The sequence below is a fragment of the Acanthisitta chloris genome, unplaced genomic scaffold, assembly GCF_000695815.1.
Source record: "Acanthisitta chloris isolate BGI_N310 unplaced genomic scaffold, ASM69581v1 scaffold3377, whole genome shotgun sequence".
In the NCBI taxonomy this organism is placed as follows: domain Eukaryota; kingdom Metazoa; phylum Chordata; class Aves; order Passeriformes; family Acanthisittidae; genus Acanthisitta; species Acanthisitta chloris.
Genome location: NW_008681939.1, coordinates 84924 through 108911, shown reverse-complemented (window position 1 = coordinate 108911; position 23988 = coordinate 84924). Strand labels below are relative to the sequence as shown.

The window sequence follows — 23988 nt, the reverse complement described above, 5'->3', positions numbered from 1 at the left end:
AGATAGTATATTCACCAGTAACTGTATGTAGACACAATTAACTCATTTCCTTGGGTTCCAGAAGTCATCAAAGCTGTTCAGAAGAAGATTCAGAGTAACGGTGGATTTAGGTGCTTAGAAATAAATGCTGGAAAAGTTCCTTTCTCCCATTAGTGTATGGAAAGCTTAGCAAGAACATGAATCCCTATGAACTGCTATCTAAGTTATAAGCTAATAAAACTAAACATACTTGCATAATTATATCTGATTATAACTACATGTGCAAATAGCAATCAACTGATATAGGTGAGGGCAGAGAACATGAATTTGTATTTGCCATTTAATTATTTGCAAACTTGCTGAAAATGGAAAGTTGAAAACAAATTTATAATCATAATATAAAAAGCACATTTTGCATTTCTTTTCAAAATTATTCTCATCACAGTACCACAGGATGGTTTGGGTTGGAAGGGGCCTCATGAGACCATCTACTTCAAGCCCTCTGCTGAAGCAGAATCACCCAGAGCAGGTTGCATAGTATAGCATCCAAGCAGGTTTTGAACATCTCAGAGCAGGAGACTCCACAAGGCCTCTGGGCAGCCTGTTCCAGTGCTCTGTCATTCTGAACAATATTCCTGATTAATAATATTAGTTTTCTGCTTCATACTACAAAGATCATTTCAGGAGAGTTGAGGAATTTAATAGAGTTTAAACTAGATTTACTTCAATTAAGCTGAAATTCATCTAGATATGTTGCAGTAAATACGGTCTCAAAAAATCATTTACACCAACAGACATCATTTTGGTGGTAATGAACCACTGGTCTACAGAGTTTCCACCACAGTATGCAATGATGGAAAAAGCTGCTTCTCACTTGCAGCTGGCCCAACATAATTTTGTTAATAGTCAATATTAATGTAAACTCAAAAAGTTCACACTGCAGTAACATATCAAGTACACTACGTAAACACTCGCTATGTGAACTAGTCTAAGAGATTCTTGTTCTCATTTTTAAAACTCAGACTTGCATTATAAGTAAAACTTTCAGCAAAGTAAGACCATTAAAATGAACAGCAGAATTTACTTAAGGACTGCTCAACATAACTAATTCATTATTCAATTTGTGAACAAGTTACTAAAATTACCAGTAGCAGACGTACCGGACAGAGGAAAACAAGAGGAAAAACTACAATGCTCTTTTGTTTTCCAGTCATCATCAGAAACTCGTTGTAGCAGGATATTTTGTTCTCATTTTATTTGCAGGTGAAAATACTCACTTGCAGTTCTACAGAAGTTTATTTAAGGGTGGTCTGCTGCAATCCCATCTTCCCCTGTCTGCCGGTTCTCATTTCGCCACTTCTGTCAGTGCTAAAACAGAACTGACTCCATAGCAAGTGCAAGGTTAAGCTCTCTGCTACGTGGTCAGATGAAGGCCAGTACTTTCTGGTGCAAAACAGGAAGCAGGAACAGCAAATCATAAAGGAATGGCAGGACCGCAGCAGCCCTTGGTTCATACTGTCATGGAAACATTAAGTCTGCTTCACACTACTAAAAATAACACGCTATCACCTCTCCTCCACATCGAAGTTTACCACGTTATCTAGTAGTCACTCCCAAGACGTTTGGCTGCCTCATTACTCTACGTACAGAGCTTCCCATCTGATCATTTACATGACATGCACTGTAAGAGACTTGTATCTGAACTGACAAACAGATGTAATGTAGGAATTTCCTAAAAAGCTTTTAACAACAGCAATATCCTTTTTCTGGTACAGTATCACTTATTAATTTCATGATTGGAATTGAATAAGCAGCAAACAATGGACTGCACAGCATGACCATCATTTCAACAGAGAAACTATAGAAGGCAGCACTATATTCTCACTTGTGAAAGCAAAAACCTAAAACCAACACACCATGCAGGAATGAATTAGAAAGAGCTATTCAGGGAAGTCAAACCTGCATGCAGAATTTATTGTGGCTTTTGAGATGACTAAAATGAAATCTTCTCCAACATCTTTCAAATTTCCAGCTTTTGCTAGCCTTAATTGCAGAGCAACAAATTATGTCCAGCATTAACACAATACCCACTTTTTTTTAAAAGTAAGGCTAAAGCATGGTTAAAAATTCTTTAATGAGATTATTTTTCTACTTTATCATGTTTTTGGTGTGGAATTCACAGCACACAGTTCTCAGGGTAAAAATTAAGGCAGCCTCCAGTTTACTGTAAGAAGCTAAAAATAAACCATAATGAAAATTTACAACTACGCTTACAAGGCAGGTATTATGAATTTACTTTAACAAGCCCCACCTCATCACACTTGCTGAAGGCAGTTTTGGGGAAGGAAATGCTTTTCACTTATCCAACTGATAAACAAACCACTCTTCCAATACCAATGCCCCTCTCTCCTGTTCCATGAAGAAAATGTGTTGTATATAGGAATGATTAAAAGTAGAAATACTATCAAAACAACATCTCTAGTAACAGGGAGTAAACAGAAGGACAAGAAGCAAAATGAGTACCTCACTATAAAAGAAGATGCTCCGATTTGTAAAAATCACACAGTAGACAGCACATTTACTTTTCCTCATACTGTACAGCTGAATTTAAAGATATTCAAGACCGCAAAACAGTAAAACCACTATTACAGGCAAGATTCAAATGTATAAACAAAGTTAAAAAAATCTTCTACTGAAGCATTATTTCCTACCCAACACAACCTTAAAATTCCAATTTCATAGTGGCAAATAACATACACAGTCTGACAGGGAGCATCACTGACCCATATGCTCTTGTAATTGTCTTCAGAGAAGACAGAGGCAGCAACTAACTGAAACTACAGCTGCCTCAACACAGGAAGAACCAGTCAAAGAATTTGAATAATGCTGCTTCCAGACCAAATTAGAATAATTAACTAGAATCCAGAAATACGATCTTTTCCTCAAAAAGGAAACATTCATGGACTCAGAGGAAAAAGGGGTGAAAAGCATTTGCCTTTAATTTCAATTCTGTTGTATGTGCCTCATTCTCCACAAAGACAGATAGTATAAAGGTGAATTAGTAATTAAAGAGACCTGGACATCTGTAAAATGAAGGGAGTATCTAGATAAACACATTTAGCTGGAAGAGTTTATTCAATGCTTCTCAGAACATGCAGAAGTCTAACTTATTTCTAGCAGAGGAATTCAACCCTACAATCCAGGACCTCAAAGAACAGTTTCAAGCCCTTAATGATTTGCTGTGCTATACTTAATACATACATCCCCTTACACGGGTTCTGTGTTTTTCTTACATCCTGCAGTGCACAAGAGAACCACCCATCCTTACTGAACTCTTGCACATAACAAACTACTCTTAAAGCTCTCACAGTGAAGAGAGATCAATAAACAGAAAGATTCACCTCAGAAGGAGGCATAAGGACAGTACAGCTCAATGTGATCCCAAAAGTCTGCAGACTGCTTTATTCTTTCTGTTTTTCTTCGAAGAAAAACATGAAAGAAGCAATACCATAATGATGTTGCAGGTCCAGATAATGACCAGTATCTCAATGAACTATGGGAAGAGGAAAAGAATTAGTTCTATCAGAAGTACAGCCAAAGTATAAAATAGTTTCATACCAAAGAAAAGTAAATTAAATACAAAGTAATAATTTTTTAAAAAGTGTTGGCCTTTCTCCTTGGGGAGAAAAAACAGCTTATTCAGCCAGTCTGCTTCCAGTTGTCCTTTTTATTTCTAAAGATAAACTGCTTGACTATACCATCATCTTGGTAAAAATCCAAGAGCAAGCGGAAAGGGAAATTATTAATTCATATCCACGAGGAAAAAAAATAAAGTCACTAGTGATCCAGATTCATAAAGATAAGAAAAATATTTTAGTACTGAAATAATCTCTGTACATCCAAGAACCTTCAAATAGAAATCCATTTTAGAAATGTGCCTATTTGTGCAACAAAATGTAATTAGTCTTTTTAACATCTTGAGTACAAAAATAAGTGATCATTCCAAGAAATTAGTAGCTATTTCCCATCTCTTAACACTGGAATATTCATACATCTCTAAAATGTATCTCAGAAAACCAAAGCATTTTAACTCATGGCAAGAATGAGAATGAGTCTTTTCTCCAACATGGTCCCAAATTTTAATCAAGTTGGACAGAGATAAAACAGACATACATTTACATATTTGTATCAATTTAAATCCCCTGATACTTATTTGAAAAGCAGTAATACTTGCAGGTATTCTACCACGTGAAAGGGCATTTCCAATTTTCCATTCACACATTTCAGAACATCTTTGCAATCTTCCAACACCCACAGATTCACCTATGTTGCTATAATTAGCAAGGATTTCCTTTTTTCCTCATGATTATCCTAATTATTTAAAAGTTTATGGCTTCCTTCAGAGCAATTTCCAATTCGCATTTTTTAATACTCAACTGAATTTTTCAGGTTTCAAACTGCCTAAAACTGTAATTTGATTCAACAGTCATTTTTTATCCTAATTGAACAGATGCAATAGGCAGTACAAAAACCAAGTTCACCTATACACTAACTCGTAAGTATGTACTACACATGCCTGTTTCAACAAGGCCTAATTTTGAGAAATTAGAGCCAACCAACCTTTAACTCCTATGCAAGTAATAAGCACTACCCAAATCTCTTATGCCTATGCACAATATATAAAGCTGATGATGAAGTGAACTGAGAGAACGTATTTCAACTGATGCTCTATTTGGACAATAGTTAGCCCTGTGTTGTTGGTTTTTATTAAAGGGGGGAAAATTTCTGTAATCAGGATTACAGAGCTTCTCCAACTGATTAAGTTACTAAATGAGGCAGAGTATTTTCAAGACAAAGAGCTGGCTGACACTATCACAGTGAAAAACTACTAATGCATTAGATCTTTTTGGAGGCTCAAAACACACCCATCCAACATTTCCACAAGCCAAGCATAGAACAAACATACGCAGAGTGCACACTTCAGTACTTCAGACATACTGGGGGTTTGTGACCCATCAGGTGATCCTGACCCTTCAGACATTATTCAGCAATAAAAGGAAGGTAGAAGAATCAAGACACATCTGACAAAATTAATTCTGCACCACACAGAATCTTGACTTGTATGTTCTTTAAGCTATTTGCTCCATAGTAGACAGAGAATGAACGTAAGGGTTTCAAGTTTTACCCATCTAAGAATTCTTTTTCTTACTACCATTTCTAATCCTGACTATAAACTCAATACTAATGGGCTCAAGGTCTCTGATAAATTCTACTTTCCCTAGTTGTCTTCTGCTCTCAGAAATTGACAATGTGCAATGTCAAGAGTTCTAAATTACTTTTTTTCATACCTCCTGCTTAATATGATACCATTTTCTGATAATTCAAAACCTAAGTCTCTCTCCCTATCTTTAGTAGCTTTTAAAAATGTGTTCTGAATAAATCTGCTTATAGAGACAGCCTATGTCACCACAAGTTTCCTCACTGCCAGCATCTATTAGCATTCACTAAGCACCCAAAATCAGTAGGTCATTTTAACACCACCTACTACTTTCTTTCACAAGTTAATGTCAATTTCTCCTCGTAATATGGAATTTTTTTCCACAACTGAGAAGGATAAAATTTATTCTTAACATTTTACAGTGGCACAAAAGTGGTGGTAAAACTGAGCACAAGATGCAAGTTAGTGGCATGGGATGTACTATACAGCCACACTGAGTCACCTTGCTTTGAGTGAGAATACGGAGAAGACGTAAGAGAAGAGCTCTCACAGGGTAATTCTGGTGTCTGTAAAAGACTTTAAGTCATCTGGCTGGGCAGAGCGCGGTTTATATTATCAGGAAATGAGACAGCCACCCCATCTTCCAGTTTCACTATGTTTATTTTTCCCAGTACACTGACCACAAAGGTTTTTGATACTGAAGTGTTTTGTTCTTTTTGGGAAGTGTTTAATGTGATAATCTGAAAAAACATGCCTTCTTTTCTTGAAGTATCAGAATCATCTCAAAGCAAAACATAAAAGCATGTTATACTTCCCAGCCTTAAAGTGAAGCACACTAATACTGAACAGGTGCTAAGAATTTCCTGCATCTACATCTAAACCAGGCAAAAAAAGATAACGTCTTTAAAATACTATTCTGTTCTGAGGAATAATTTGCTCTGGGATAAGACATTTTAAATGTCACTACAGTATTACAAAATAACATCTAAACTTCATTGTAAGATGCTGCTCTGCAGGTTTGCTTTTACTGCTGCAGTATTAGTTGTATTTCAAAAGTAACTTCTGAAAATAGAAATCAAAGGGTTGCATACAAATACTTACTGCAGGTATCAGCAACTTTTTTACTTCTTCAACAGCCCTCTTCAGTTTTATTTCTGCTCTGTTCTGAGCATCCTCCACAGTGATAAGTACATGTAAATCTTCATTCAGGTGCTCCCAGTTGGGCTTGCCTCGGTTCTGTTCTTCCTGAAAAAAATTAGAAGATGGAAGCTATGAAGTCCTTGCATTCTTTATAAAGCAATCATATAAACAGCAGACAAGTACAGTTCTGTGAATTGTATGAACTGTATTTTCAGCAATGCTTCATACTTTGGAGACTGTTTTGTTTATACAAGCTTAGGCTTCAAAATATCTTTCTGAGGATTTTGTTTGTGTTTTGGAACATCGTACTGTAAGAAATAGCATTTGTATTGTAGTCTTACAAAAATAAAACAGAGTACCTTTCCCAGTTGAACAAAGGAACAAGAACAAGAAGTACTACAAACACAATATTACTTTCAGTATTCTTTGGAGCCTTGCAAGACTTAAACAGATAAGATATACTAGTGGTTAAGCAACCCAACCTTTTGAAGAAAAGTGAAACAGACACCGTACATAGGAACTCCATCTGAATCACTCCAAAGGACAAGAAAAGCAATTCCTCAGTGTTAAAAGCCACTTTCAAATACTCATGAAAGAAAGGAACACTACAAAAGGAACAGAGGTTGCAATTTTCAAAGCAGAGCTACATGTACTGGATGAAGGGCAGTGAAGAGGAGATGACAAGGCTTTAATACTGAAGTCACAGAAGAGCATGTGACAAAATGGTAACCATTGCACAGGTACTCCATCACACCCATGGCATTAATAAACCCAAAGATAAATCCTAGTAATGTTTTCAGACAGGGAGAGCATGCTAAGCAAAACGTTATAAATGTAAACAATTTTAAACAACAGATACCAATAAATTTAAGTAACACATTCAAGTATCCAGTCCTTAAAAATTAAGATAATTAAACACAGAATAAACTTTCCAACTCTGATTTTATGAAACAGTGAATAAAGCTAGATATATTTCCCTGAAACCTCATTTAAAATTGACAATATTTAAAATGTAATAAATCAAGTATAAAAAAAAAAAGGGAGGGTAAAAACTTTATTAAATGAGAAATACGTATTATGATTTTTGAACCTAAACAAAGGCCCACATAAATAAAATCCAGTTATTCAAAACTTTAAATGCTGGGCATAATAAAAGAACCTCCTATTTGTACAGTAAACATGTGTGGCTTAACCACAACTCACACTTGACCTTCGCTTGCCTTATTCTTTTTAATTACAAATGTGTCTTTTTCCACAAATTTCCTGAACAGTTCTCCAGGAAATCAGACATGCTGAGGAAATGTTTGAAGATTTAATGCCAACAAATGCTTGCAGTGCTTTATATTCATATATACCTGAGGGAGCACTGTGCCTTAGAATGCCTTCTCTTTAATTCAGCTAACTCTGAAATGTTTTGTGGAATAGACAAGGATAAAAATGGGGGAAAAAAGCAAAATCAGGAGAGATGCATGGAAAATTCATGTTAAGAATCAGTACTTCGAAGGAAACTTCCTTTCACTACTCATGCAACGTGCACATATGCATTACTCACTCCAAACTATCAGCTACAGTGGTGCGTTTTTTTTAAAAAAAAATGTTACTTAGCCAACTTTCTAAACAAAGGTGACTATGAAAATGGCTCTGTGAATTGCAGAAGCTGAAAGAAGAAAGAGAAACAACCCCCATTTATCAAACAGAAACATACACAAAGTGCAGCTGAGTTATAACATGTTCTCTGCTGTAATTTAATATTTGAAAGAACTATCTACCACAAGGCACTTGCATCTTATTCAATCGTGATCCAGACTCCATTACTACTATTGAAACAATTCCATTTATTATTTTTTTATTCCAAACCAGGAGTGAGATGTTTTCTTTTAAAATGGTGACAAGCTGTATTAATATGAGGCAGTACAAAGTAGTACGCTACAGGTACAATAAATGAGAGAAGGTGCCTAAACCAGCAGAGGGCAGAGCAAGAAACACGCCACTACCTCTTCATGCACTGACCCAACATAGAAATGGGAAAGGTACTGGTTACTAACACGTGATGCATGACAACCTGCACAACTACTTATCACAGGAGGGGGGGAAAAAAGTCCAAAGGCCAAGAGTGACAAATGACTAAGAAAAGTGCTCTCAAATAAAACAAGTTCTGTTCCCAAAAGACAAGGAATGCCTAAATGCAGTTTTAGCTACCATGGAATTACCAACATGCTTATATACAGTGTGGGCAAACAGAAAGGGGCCTTACGGTGCTGTATTGATTTCTTTCATAATAAAATAATATGGTGCAAAGTCTCAAAAACTTGGAAGATTTGGAGGAGTTACCACCTGTCAGCAGCAAAAAATAAAATGTACATTGTTATGGTGGATGTATGCCTGATTTTAGAACACAACCCCCCCTTTCTTTGTTACCTAAAACAAGGCAGCCTGCCTCTCTGCTTTTCACTATGTAAATGTTTCACATTAATGTTACTATCAAGGATTGCTGCTGTACTCCAAATTACTCAGCTGCAATATGAGGATTTTTTAATTTGGTTTAAAAAGAGAACAAAAAGCTGTACCTAGGACAAATAGATGACAGAGCAGATTTTTTTTTCCCTCCCTAGTTTACCTCTAGGTGGAACACGTTCTGCATAAGGTCAATAACCACAGGTATTAAGGTCACACTTCACAGCATAAACAATCATACAAACTACTGATCAGTAAGACAACTGAACTAGTGCAGGACTATGATATGCTCTTCTATGGTCATGCTGTTGAGAACAATGTTTATTAAATCAAATGGCAAGACTGAAAGAAAGGTTAAGAATGAAAGTCCACACAATGTGTTTTTAAAAATAGTCAGTAAAAAAAAAAAAAAAAGAATTTGGAATGGGCTACCAATTTCTTCTGTTCTACCTCAGTTCACTGGGGTCGTGAATTCCTCCAGGGCTTCCATTCTGTCCCACAAGGTTGCTTCCTTAGTGCGTTAATAGTTTTCTAAGAAATGAGTTTTGGTCTGTTGAAGATGCTAGCTGAATGTTATGTCAACGTATATATTTGATTCTTTATTCGTTCGTTTTCACCAAAGTTAGGAAATTCAGGTCTATACTAGCTCATTCATTCAAACAGAAAGGTGCAAAATGTGTTAGGCTCATGGGAGAAGAGATAGACTGCAATCCCTTGCAGTTAAGAGCTTCAATTTTTATGCTACCTCATTCTCCTTTTAAACCCTGAAAGGACGGTTTGGAAAAACATGTTTTCCTCCAAGTAAAATCCTTACTTAAATTAAACTAATCCTCTGTGCAGTAAGTCCTGAGAACATCTTTTTCCAACCATGTTTTATTATACAAAAGTCTGAACAGGTAAACTGAACATATCTGAAACACAAGTAAGAAGGTATTTTAACACATGAAATGTGGTCAAAGATTTTAAGGGTTGATTAGGGCTTTCTTTTGGAATTGTTTGCAGAGAAAATGGTGAAAAGGTAGGCAGGTAAGAATGACTAAAACTTGCCCTGCTGCATAACTTGGTAGAATGAAAGTACAAGATGTGGTGGTCCTGAAGTGAATTGCAGCTAAGACAAACCAGATCACTTCACAGAGCCAGAGAACGGCTGAGCATGGAAGGGACCCTGCACATGGTCCAATCCAAACCCTATGCTCACGGCAGAGTTAACTCAAGCATGTTGCTAAGGGCCAGGTGTTAAACATCTCCAAGGATGGAGACTCCACCACCTCTCCAGGCAACCTGGTCACTGTTCAACCAGTGTTCAGATGCAACAAAAAACAAACAAACAAAACAAAACAAGCAAACAAAAAACCCCACAAAAAAAAAACCAAACAAACAACACACAAAAAAAATATAACGCTTTTTCTTCGGTTTAAACTTTATTTCTTTTCTGTGTGTGTGCTCATTGTCCCTTGTCCTTCAGTAGCAACTGCTGAGCAATTCAGCCTACTTGCCAGGTTTACCTATTGAAAAAGCAGCAAGGAGTAACAGAAGTTGCCATGAGAATTATTTTGGGAAAAAAACATTTGTTGCCACAACAGGAAGGGTATGCACACAGAAGATAAAAAACAGCACCAGGAAAATCAGAAAACCTGAATAAGACCCAGGGAAAAATCAATTCAACTGCATATATTCAAAATTATATTACATACACGAGACATAATTTACAGCATGAAGTTTTCCTGCATCCCAGAGATTGTTTATGGATGAATTATACAGGAAAAATGGAGACCATGAAGATGCAGGAAACTACAGAGCAAAGTGATTTATGTCACAACCTTGAAGGACAACAATATTAGGAAAGCTTAATTACAACCAAACTATCTTGTCTGCTAAATTAAAGAACATTAAGAGCAACATAAATGGGAGATGAAATTCCACTGTGCTCCTTGTTTGGCAGAAATTTCAGTATCCTTAAACATAGTCTAATTTTGTAAACAGATTTGCTTTCACTCTGTTGCCTGTGCATATACACTCATTATCCTCAGAGTACCTACACACAATAATGGACTACTTGATATTTGTCTTGCTATTAAGGTCAATATATCAGGTAGTTTTGAAGAAAAACAAAAACACAAACTTGCTACAACTCCTCAAAATTTAATTGCACTAAAAAAAAATAACTACAAAAATTTTCTTGGGAAGGGATTTAAGGGGGAGCTGAAAAGCAGGCAAATGATGCAACTGACTTGAATCTATACAGACAAACATAAATATTAGTAAGGCTGTTCCATGAGGGGAAATACTGCAGTCCAGCTCACTGTCTGGTGGTTTCCACACATCTCACTGTACCACAGTAAATTCAAGTTGTGATCTTACACCTCCTCTATCCCATGCCTTAATGGCCATTACTATTTGCACCTTCATATTGCATTCCAAAGCTTTCTTCTTAATACCTCAACCTCTGACTTAACAAGACAGAGGACAACAGCTTACTAGCCATCTGTAAGCTACACAAAGCAGATGACTGAAAACTCACCTAGACTAAAGCACTAAGTTACGTCTCTCCTCTATCTAACCAACACATCTGTCAACTCAAAGGAAAGAAGCGTCAAGCTTGACAGAACTTGTTAAAATTATTCAAATACTGAAAGGGGAAAGTATTTTCAGAAAGAAAGCCATCACAAAATATTTAAAAATCAATTTGTAAAAAAAAATAAATCTCAGTTTCTTTCTTACCACAAAGACCTTCACAGTATGGCCAACTGGCTAAAAATAAACTGACAGATTAAAAACTGGTGAAGTAGAATCCAGTCATTTTCAGCTGTCAGAATGCTATTAAAGGAAAATGAAATAAACACTGAAACAAAATACTTCCCTACTATCTGTTTATATGCAGGCAGGGAAATATTAGACAATAAAGAAAGAATGAAAGAGTGAATGCAGTGTGGTAAGGGCAGAAGTTTTCCACATGGCATTTTTTTCAGAAAAATGGCCTACAGTATTTTTAAAAAGCGCAACTTCCATCCTATGCACTTTTCCCACTTTAACTTGTAAAATTTCCAGTAATGTTGGCCACTAAAAAGATATAAACGCAGCTCACTACCAATGGCAGGGACCTTTCATAGAAATAAAGCCACTGCTTTAAGGAAGTGTTGAGAGTGAACCTTAGTATTCTCAACTCATCTTGAAGTGATAGACTATTAAATTCTGTTTTCACCAACCTATTAAACAAGCTGGTTTCCCTACTGAATGACAAAAACTACAGAAAAGTGAGAGTAAAATGGAAGATATTTTCATATAATGTGAAATTGAATGCTAAAATTAAAAGGCATCAGAATCGCTTTAGTTCTTTAAGCCATTCAAAGGTTTAATTCAAGTACACTCTAGGAACCTTAATTAAAATTATTCTAAGATATAAAAACCAATATAATCACTCATAGCCACTTCTCATAGACAAATAGAGGAGGTAAGACATAGAAGAAATTCATCTATTTAGTAAAATTACCGCAATAAATTCTGGCTAATAAGTTGTGCTGTAGGTACATTACAATTGGCAGTACTTCTATGTGAGTATTTCCTTTTCATAATGAACACATTCACACACATACGTCAGTTTTAAAAATAATTCACAGAGCAGCTCAATAGAAGCTGTGTGAATTAAAAAGAAAAAGGTAATGTTGACTTAAAGCAACTTTGAAACAGAAGTTAAATTTAACTAAAAAGTCACAAATTAGGTCATTATATGCAAATTCTACTCCTGCTCCAATTTAAGCATTTTTAAACAAGAGTTATTTTTTATATATATATATATATTTAGTGTAGCCATGCAACAATGTCTGAATTAGCAAGTCCAAGAGAAACATTGCTCAACCATTCAATGCAGATTCTATCTTACTTTACAACCTTCTGTCAACAGCTGCACTGGTAAAATCAAGTCAGAGCAATCTAAGAATGCACTTTTCCCTAAAGTCATTACTCCCAAACTTTCATGGGCCACAAGAGTTGTCTGTCTTGTGTTGTTCAACGTTACTAATGCTCTTGTAACTGTTCTTTCAGCCGACCTGAGCTACAAAATGTTATTTTTAAGCTTTTAGCACGTCTGCTCCAGAGAAAGTTGCTAACAAACATCCAGAACCCAGAAGATTTCTGTAACATACTGTGCAAGGAATAAACCACTCCGAACTCCCAGTCTACACGTAACTCCACATCAGCTGAAACACATTCATGACCGGTTCAGCCTCAATAAAACAAAAATCACTAGATCATCTCTTACTGTTGTCTTATTGTATCCCAATACAATGCCACTTCCAATTGCGACTAATGCAACAACTCCCAAAGGTTCACTCCCCTTACCAGCAGTCCTTACTCCTCCCACTGAGACTGGTCCCAGCATCACACCAGCCTTTCAGCCAGCCAGGCCAACATGCTAATGCAGCAAATGCATCTCTCTCCCGCCCATTTTCAGCTGGGCAAGATCATAAGGGGCTACTGAGTGCCAACACAAGGTCAGTGCTACAAATGGGAAAGAGAGAAGACCAGGGACCATATTTTAACATGTAACTGCCACCTAAAGACCAAAAATATCCTACGTGAAATGCAATAATGCACGTGCCAGGGACCAAACACAGTGGTCTTTATTATCTGATATGAAGCTACCTGGTCATCTGTGTACGAGCTGGGTATTAAATGCTAGTATAGAGTAACAATTGTAAATACAAACAGAGTTTCCTCCTTTCATTTTTGTCACTGAATCTTAAGTCTTGACAGGACTGACTAGTACAAACAAACAAAAAGAAAATCCTGAAAAACAACCCGCCCCCTCCCAAACCTGTATTCACATGATACAGTCCTGACATTAACATTTCAATAGAAGCTGTTACATTAGATGATGGCTGCAAACAAAATAAATGCTTAGGTAAGTACCAAAAATAAAGGTTTTTATCAGATGAAACTCTAAGCCAGTCCTGCAGAAAACCAGCTTAAAATGATGCACTAATTACAGTATCTGTTTGAACAACAGAAGTAATTTTATAACATGAAGCATCAGAACACACTGATTGTCCTAACCCCTGCTGATAAACCGCTTTAATTGTGCAGTTACAGTCAGGCAAATTAACACAGACTTTTGCTCCTACTGAGCTTCTAATGTTAGCAGTTCACAAGCAGAAAGCTGGTGAAAAAAATAATGTTACAAAAGAAATGCTGAAGCAGTAGCATCTGGTCAAGGAGAACACTGCAGCTTACTTCACATTTAGAATTTCTGATCGAAGTTTACACCTACAGATGCAACAGATCAATTGCATAAATGAAGCCACATACTTGCTGTTTTGAATGCTGAACAAGTTAGTGTTATTTAGCATGCCTTTAATTATAAATTATTATTGTATACTAAGCTCCCTTCAAGACAATTTTGGATTAAAAAAGTGGGTGTCTTCCAGCACACATTAAACTAGCCAGTAGCTGTCAAACATTGTGAAAGGGCATTATCTAAAGAACCTTTTAAGAACTATTCTGGAAAAAACCTAATGCCATGAAACAACCTAATGTTTAAATGACACAAGAGGATTCTGTTCTCTGTCTCAAAAGCCTCAACACAGACTTTGTGCTCAGGATACTTCAAACCAGGCACCGCCCCAAGTTCAGATCTGCCCTGCAGTCAAAATGGTTCCTACATGCTGGAAACACCACACTGGATCTTTCTAAAGCTGTGGCTTCAAAGCACAACTGAACTGAGCTGATCCAACCCTCACAGTCTGCTGACAGAAGAGGAAGCCCCTGTCACCACCCCAGCTGGAGCACTCACACCCCCTGCTCTGCAGGGTTAGAGCTGGACAGGAACTGCTCCAGAGACTGCAGCCAGCAGAAACTCCCCGTTGCACGGGCTAAGTTTCTGTGAAACAGGCAAGAAGACTCCATGTCTCAGGGATTTTCTTCTTGCATATTTGTCTCAAGTTGTGCCAGTGTGAAAAACAAGATTTGTGGAACAAGCTGTCTTGTCGAGTGCTATCAAAACCCAGGAGCCTGTTAAGATTGAAGATTTCACTGTTGGGGGATGAAAATAAAAACATTTTGTAGACATTGGTACTCTCAGGGAAATAAATGAGAATTTAGCACATGAAATGCATAGTGTGAACTCAATATCTGGATATATTTGTAAGAGATTAATGCAATTTTTAATACTGATACTTAAAACTAGCATGGAGTATTGAACTTCACCCAGTCCGAGGAGTGAGACTGTTCATCTCTGACTCTGGACTACAGGTAAGGGTGTTAACAACTTTACTAGTATTCCTGACACAGTAAACTTCATATGGAGACACAGTTGCACTGATACCCAAGCATGATTTTATTCCCCTACAGAACAGGGAATAAGCAGTACAGAGCATTCCACAATACTGCGATTATTTTCACACACTGACCACTCAGTAAACAAGTATCAAATTCCCTCAAAAGAAAATGAAATACCAATAAATCCTGAATGCAAGTCATCTTGATTCAGAGTTAGCTTCAGATGTCTTTTTGAAGGGAAGTACCTCCATATTCTCAATTTGAAGATACAAACGACATTTTTTAAATGAAGGCTTAAGACTAAGAAAACCTAATCCATGACAGTGGACACATTCCTCAGAGCATTCTCTAATCAGACAATAAGTGTATTCTGACTCACAACCCAGGTCAATTCACCATCAGTCACTAATGAAATTAACTTCAAAATAACCTGCAACTGTTCTAAAATCACTCCTGCATAAACTTATTTGCCTCTGAATTTGAGCATTATTAATCAGTATAAAGCTGATTACACCACTCAGCTTTAGAGGAAAAAAGGCTGACAAAAAATAATTATTCTTTTATGTACCTTAGTATCAAGCAGCACCTATGTACCATACACAGACAGTAAAACTCTCAATTTAGAGTCTTAACATAATTATTGGTAAAAATTATGAAGCAACAGGACATTCAAAGTAGAAAATGTCTCTGGAATAGATCAGTTTTTATAAACATAAGAAGGTATTTCTTGAAATTGGACCAACATGTCACTATTTTACTATATACCATCATTAAATTAACTCTTCTAAGTACATAAAAGATACTTTTGTATATCTCAGTTTTTAATTAAGCAGTATTCCAGCTGTATTACATTTTATTTTACCACTGTATTTATTTCTACCCAGAAGGCTAGTACACCAAGGTACTCACCTTGCTAGGATACACCTGTATTCCACCTGAAAACTTACCAAGGTGTCTAAAACTCTGCTAAAGTACATGCTGACAGCCAAAGTAGTCTTAATTAAACTGAAGTCTGATGTCTGTTTTTCATCTGGAATTCTCAAACTAAGAAAGTTGGAAGTGTAGACATACAAAAGGATCTAATCTAATATACTTTCCAAAACTAACTTAAGGCATGGCAACTTCAAGAAATTTTCTTGAAGAAAGAAGCTGCAACTCCAAGAAAATGCTATGTAACAATCCAGTGGTTAGTACAACGGTCTGGGAAATGGGTATCAAGATCCTAGTACTGCCTCAGGCAAAAAGACATCAACACTACACTGATGTTCCCAGTGTGCCTTAGCATCACACCAAAGAAACACAGAAGGGTGTGCTTTCCACTTTGTCCTTTATGGAGGGGAGGGGGAAGGAGGCATCCCTAGCCCAAAAATAAAGGGCTTCATCAGGAGTTGGGTTCCTGTGTTTTTACTTTGGACTGGAGGCTTTTTGCAGTTGTGAATGAGCAAGTAAAACATATAAATAGCACACTGAGGTAGACCTTTATTCACAGCTTAAAGACAAGCCTCCCAGTTTTTCCTTTTCCATTCATATGAAACGGGGAGGGGGAAGGAGGCATCCCTAGCCCAAAAATAAAGGGCTTCATCAGGAGTTGGGTTCCTGTGTTTTTACTTTGGACTGGAGGCTTTTTGCAGTTGTGAATGAGCAAGTAAAACATATAAATAGCACACTGAGGTAGACCTTTATTCACAGCTTAAAGACAAGCCTCCCAGTTTTTCCTTTTCCATTCATATGAAACTTTTACTTTCATCTGTGCAATGAACACAAAGTGTGGAAAGCATCATAAGCATCCGTGGGTTTATGATTTGAGAACTTGCAGGAAATTGCTGAGCAGTGGTCTCACATTTCTGAATACTTCTCTATTGTTTACAGTAAAGTGCCACCAGGATTCCTCAACTGTATTTAACAGGAAAAAAATGTCTGGTCATTGGTTTCTCAGTCTTATAGTCTACAGAATACAGTGTGTAGAATATTTCTTTAAGTATTTTCTTCAATAGTTAAGAAAAAAGCAGGAAAACAAACAGAAACACACAAACTAAAACCGCAACCCCAAAACACTGTTCTTGACTCCAATTTGCACTACCATTTACAGCATGCCAAATTTGGCTCTTGGTTGAGTAAAAAACCATGAAAAATTCTATTTTTTATTCAATGGATCAGCTCTTTGGCAATATAATTTTACACTTTTTGAAACATTTTCTCTCCTCTTTTGAAGTACTATCATGCAACTTTCATCAATGGTAACTGCTACACATAATTGTGGCATCTGTCTTTACTGAATTTAATCCATTTTTATTTCACTATTCCATGTTTTATTTTCTCTCTGCCTTGCTTAGACTAGACGGCAGCTTTGCATAGCAAACCTGATCAATGCAAAAACATTCTCCCCTCAATAATGTGAACTGTTAAACTGATCCATTTCTCAGTCAAACTCATCGTCAAACAAACCTGTGCTCTGGCTATTTTGTGGCAAGTCCACATGTAAGTGACAAAACTAGAGGTCAAGAAGTAACAAAACCACACTTCAGGTGCTATTCCTGCTTAATCTAAACATGAATTCCAGCAATTTTCACTCATTTATGTAAAAAGTCTATGAAGCAGACAAAGCTATAATAATTCATATGTAATTTGTGAAATTTTGAATTTTTTAAAATTAGGAATAAATGACTACCTTTTTTTCATATTAAATTTACAGCCTTGTTACAGAAAAGGAGGGAAAAAATATCAAGAGAAAAAATGTAACAGCCAAGTGACCTTTCAGAAGTATCAAGAGTAAACAGAGCTGCTGATACCCCGCATTTTAATGCCAGCATATCCACACTTTTTTTTAATTCTCCATTTGCCCATCGTTTCTGGAGTCACATGATTCAGCCTTTCCCTGAAAATCCAACCATTTTGCTTTAAGCACTTCCTCAAGGAGGAGGTGCACGCGCCTCTCATACGTATAAAAATTAAGAGACATATCAATAGGGAGTCCTGTGCATAAATCCTAGTGAAGATCTTAAGGGACTATCTTGAAAACACAACTTTGTAAAAGTGCAGTATAGTCACAACAACCCTTTGCTTTTTTTTTTTTTTTTTTTTTTCAAAATAACTGTAAACTTTCAGGAGAGAATTACTCCTTCCTATTTTCCCACGCTGTTAACATTCACAACAATACACGATTACTAACCTTCTTAATATCTTTTCAGCAACTGCTTTACACTTAGCAAGAAAAGTGAAATTTCACTAATTCCAGATCTTTGCACAAAAGCATACAAAGATGTTACTACAGAATATTTTAAACAGAAGCTCATACTGAACATGCTAACATAACCTCAGTGTGCCAAATTGAGGAGTACTACCTCTTAGCCTGCAATATAATAGACAATTTTCACATACACTTATAAAATCCTGCACAGAAGCTAAATTTAAGAAAATCAAAAAGCAAATTCTTCTGTATTTCTTCCCTCCCTAAAAAAACAGAAGTAAAAGACCAAAAAAAAAAGGTTCACAGTTTTTACTTTACATATGTACAAAAAAGTTAAGTGACCACTGTTCAGCATATGAACACTTATTACTGTTTCTTTAAAATCAGATGACTTGCAATGTAAAATAGAATCATTTTTATAGCATGATGTTGCTACTTTTATTTTAGAACACTGTAATCTTTAGGGTTTTACTATTTGTCAAAGCAACAAAAATAACAGACTTGCGACTCAAAGCAAACACACTTAGGTGGTAGTTAAGCTTCGAATAACTAAACTCCCCAAGCCATAAAGAAACCTTTTTTGCACAGAGAAATTTTTTTAACATTAAAAGTGGCAAAACAAATATTCAGCCACTCTGATTTTTTGAGCAAGGTTCAGGGGCTAGTTGGGGAAGGGAAGGGGTCAAGTATGTAACTTTAAGACTTTAAACAGCGACATTTTGCCAATAATACTTTACTTCTGGGCTACAAGAATGCTGCTAAATGCAGGAAAAAGGCCATGCGCAGAAAAGCAAAGCTGTTTCTGCTGCCAGTGTCTGGCTGACATGGTTTCAGTGCCAGAGCTTAAGCTCAAAACATGTATCTTGCAATGCTTGAGAATGGTTCTTTCTGTTCTAGATGTTTAAGTAAACGGTAACCAAGTTTTGACAAGAACAGGCAGAGTCAGACTGGAAAAAAACAGGACAAAGGGGAGGGAAGTAATTAATGTTACAACAGCTCTCATGCATAAGCTGAAATACTTTGCGGAATCCTGACCTAAATGAAAAATACTGTATCAAACATTTATATAATATCTAGTATTTCTCTTATTTTCCCTTTCTTATTCCAATCCTCGAGATGAATCTACCTTGAAGATTTCCTCAAATATGCATAATGAAGAGCAGGTGTCTGAATCACTCCTGCTTCCTGCAGGTCTGCAGGGATGGCAAGACAACTCAAGTACCTAGGCAGCTAAATGCTACTCTGAATAATTAGATTCAAATCACCTCTTATGCGAACAAGAAATGAGAGCACTAAACATAAACCAAACTTTTTCGTAAGTGGTTGCTTAAATGAATATTGCCAACTTTAGACACAATGTCTGTGCTTATAATTAGAACACTGATATTGCATAGACACTTCAGGGAAAGAAACTGTCTCAAATCCCAAGACAGAGCTATTGTGAGGTTTCTTGTATAGAAGGTTTTCTTCCAAAGAGTTCCGTTCAACCAAGCTGAAAGGTTATCTGCTCATCCCCATCAAGAAAAGTGGCTCCAATCCTTTTTCCTTCTTCTCCACCACCTGGCAGAGTCCTTCCCTTCTCTGCACCAGCTCTCGCTGGGGCCTTCCAGAGCCAAGTTAACACAGCAGCAAACTACTGCTGTCAGATTAGGTTTTGCCTGTTTAGCAAGCTGAACTGGCTCAGTGACACATTCCACAAGTAGCAGGCTGAGCACAAAGGAGGGCACAGGCATATAGGAAGCTGCCAGCCACCAGTCACACCTCTGGCAGACTGCACAGCAGCACAGCCGCTCCCAACAGGGCGTGAGGATGGGCAGCCCCACACTGCCTGACTCCCAACTCAACACACGTTTTGCATTTATTAGTGCCACTTACGGCAAATGGAATTTTACCATAATACATGAATTGTTACTGAAAAGTTAAGTACTCTGAAAACTCAGTTTCCACTCACTTCAAGTTAGGCATGCAAAGCAAGCAGCACCTTCCACATCAGATGTTACATCTCAGTTCCATACCACCCACCTATTTAAGTAAGGGTGTGTCAAACAAAAAAAGAGTGGTGCACAGCATAGTGATTAACTCAAAGAAAAGTTCATTTAGACAAAAAGGTCACAACCAGCAACTCTAATTCTAGCATCTTCTAATTGGAAGTTGCAAATCTCCACGCCCGTAAAAATGTGTAATTTCACAGGAGACAGGGTTTCAGCAGCCCTGTTTCCTCTCTTCACCATACAGCAGCACTAATACTGCCCTATTACATAAGGCTTTTTTTTAAAAGCTTTTGTAATCGCTTAGGAGTGCTTTCCACTAACGAATTATATAATTAATATGTCACTCAGTTATTCACTCTCATTTCTTTACATAGTGATTTTCTCCCACACTATTACGGTCTGAATTTTCAAATTTATAGAAGCATTAGAAGGATGTCTTAGATTTTAGATTAGAGAGAAGTGAGACCAGAAATGATGTTCAAAGTTAATCCTGCAGCCAGCAGGCCTTGTAAATACCTGTTACAGAATGTCTTTATCTTAGTGAACAAGTACTCTCAGGCAGGTGACTGCCCATGGTTCTTACCCCAGTGCTTACATAGCTGCTTGCTCAACTCTGAATAGTGGCCCCCACTACACTTCGTGAAGTTTTTGAAGGAGCCAGGTACATTTTTGACTAATGTAACAATCATTTTCCACAGAATATTGCAGCTAAAAAGACATTATGCTACAGGTGGCATAAGTTCACAGCATGTTACCAAACATATTATGTTGCCCAGCCAGGGTAAGATGTTCTTTACCAGCTGGAAACAACTGAAAAGCTAAATTTCAGGATCAGTCTAATCCATACACTAATTCATTTGCTTTACAGCTAGAAAGCTCATCAGTTGATTGCCATGATTTTATTCAGGTTGAGCCTCCATTCATACAGGTTTTCTGTATGGATTGGGTTTTCCCTTTTTTTTTTTCTATTTTTGGGTTGGGGTTTTTTCGAGGAAAAGGTTATGCAAGCTTTATGTGGTCTGTTCTGGATTCATACTATGGTAATACTTTCAAGCAATGCATGAAAAATAGTGTAGTTTTTTGCCCACGATTTATTAAACTTTTTGTTCAATGGTGACCCATAATCAGTAGTACAGTACTGAGCAAAACAAGGAATACAGCAATTCTATAACATTTTATATAGCATCACTGCTAAGCCTGTTAGATTTTAACACATTTAACAGTAACAATTTAGCATTATTTTTTGTCGCCATTCTGTTCATTTTTTGCTAAACAAAACAATGAGTTTACTCAAACTATAACAATTTACTCTTACAGTGGTTACACAAGCATATGTTTATATATCTTTGGGTTTTAATCATTTCCCTCCCTACTGAAACAGTTCCAGTCTTTCCCAATTTACTCAGTTGCAACAATTACAAAACCAATTTATTTATAAACAAAAATCCTGGAAAACAGTTCAAGACAAATGGAAAGTAGCAGGCAAGATACAAACACAAATTAAACAACTTCTACTTAAAAAATAAAGGAAATTTTGTTACAGAGAATACAGAAAACTCAACATTTGCCACTGAGTATGGAACTGACAATAAATATTAACTAACAAACTAAAGTTGAGCTCTTGAAAGAACTTATAACTCCTGCCTCAAATAATCTCAGCACACAAACTTTCCATGTACTTATGCCTGAAACCTTGCACACAGTCTGTAATTACAGTTTTATTGCAGCGGTTGTCTTAAATCCTTGCTACAATTACATGGGATTTGACACACCCAAGTTAGCACCGAGATAACTTAAAGTGTGACCAAACCTCCTTTATGACCAATTTCATGAAACAACTCTACTGACTATAATGACTGCACAATGAGGAGTATCCAGCATGTGTCACATGTTCTCAATGTAGTAATAGTTGAAGTTAAAGACTGCATAGCTGAGTGCCCAGCTTGGAACTGGTATTAAATGGCTCTTACGAATATCAGTGATAATGTATTAAGAAAGCCTTTCCTACAGTACAGAAATTATGTATCTTTGAGACTGGTATCCTCCTTTACCTCTCAGGTAACATCAATCCACTGATTTAAAAACAAAGCCCAACACACCTAACAAAATACCCCCAAGCAAACAAAAACCCAACCAACCAAACCCAACCCCCCAAAAAAGAAAGGTGCCAGTTGATAGTTCCCTTCAGCAGTATGACTTCAACCATTCCTAGCAATTAGAACACTGCAACCCACCAGTACTATCTGGTGGCTTTCACATAGAGCTCTCTAGTCCTTCAATGATTCCATCCTTAAGGTCAGGGTTTGCAAGTCTTTATTTACTTTCTACACTTCATGAGCTGAAAATACAGATTTTTAATCTCATTTAAAATACTATACACTTACATCAGCTCTTTACATAGTGCAATATATTTAAAATAAAATCCCTGTGAAACTATTGAAATCAATAATTTCTGTAAATGAGTAATTATGAAGACTCTGTCCACTTTTTAAATTGAAAAACAATAAATTGAAAAGCAATAAAATCCTTGCTTATTACATAAACATAAAACAAAGTGAAAGCTATTAGTAATTTTAATTAAAGTCAAATATCACGATATTTACATGCATACTGGTTAAGAAAAGAATGACTAGATATGCATCCTTCAAGATCCCATTCAATTAGCAGTCCTACAACTGCTGCTTAGGAGACATCATCCTTCCAAAATGGCATCCAGTTCCACATGAACTTTTTGAATCCCACGAGTTCTGGTAAAACATACAAAAATATTCACCAATGGAATGTAATCTTTTAAAACCTCATTAAATAGTGAATTTGCTCACATTTTCATTTGCATCATTTTGAGTAAAACTAAGTGTGCAAACTAAGAGCTGTCATTTACCGAATGATCACAGCTCCACTGCAAGTCACTGCAACATGAAAAATTAAGATTTATTATGAAAAATTTCAAGTTCTGCTTTTACTACACAGTGTCTGGAGAGAAACAGGGGTAGATCCAGCCATCTCCCTCAGCTACCAAAGATATAAATGAAGAGAGGAAACATCTTGAATAAATACCAAACAGATTAAAAGGATCAAACAGAATGCCATTACAGTATGAAGCCACAAAAGCAAAGTAAATCCTTGATGGGTTAACCAAGTCTGAAGATATCTGAAGTGAGTAACTTTTAACAGATTCCTGTACATTATCAGAAACATGAAAAAATATTACTAAAAACTAACTGCTTCCATTCTTCAGAAGACAAGTTCCAAGCTTCTTTTGTTAAAATGTCCATTATGTATGTTTTCAGATTGCATGCTTATCTGCCCACACAAAAATAAAACTAAAGTTTTACAGTTTAATATACTTCTGAATTACAAAAGTTGAAGATGGTAAGACTGGGTAGAAAAGGTCATTATGTCTATGCCTTTAAGTTCTACAATGGTTTCATCCATCTTAGAAAATAAGACAGCATTGTACATGAATTGAGGACAAAAATAATTACATGCTTTGCTCACATCCTACAGAGAGAGCTAGAAGAAAGGTGACTTCCGTCATTCTAAATGTTTCCTGCTCCTCAGAAGGGCAAAAGCATAATCCCTTTCTTCAAAACGCATTTGCAACAGATGACAAAGATTTACTGTCAACTGAAGTGCTGACCTCCCACTTCCTGACCTGGCCACTTTCTTTTTTCCCCTCCTCTCTCTTCTCCATGTGGTAGAGGTATTACTTGAGGTCAATACAGCTTATTAACTAGCAAATTTTT

At 36.6% G+C, this 23988-nt stretch overlaps 1 protein-coding gene across 1 annotated transcript in view; it reads right to left on the bottom strand.

Moving 5' to 3' along the window:
• Window positions 1-23988, bottom strand: part of QKI (QKI, KH domain containing, RNA binding) — a 114221-nt gene that overhangs the window by 40983 nt on the left and 49250 nt on the right. Inside the window, exon 4 of the mRNA XM_009078281.1 lies at window positions 6299-6442. Within this exon, the coding sequence (XP_009076529.1) occupies window positions 6299-6442 (144 nt within the window). The remainder of the gene's footprint in view (window positions 1-6298; window positions 6443-23988) is intronic.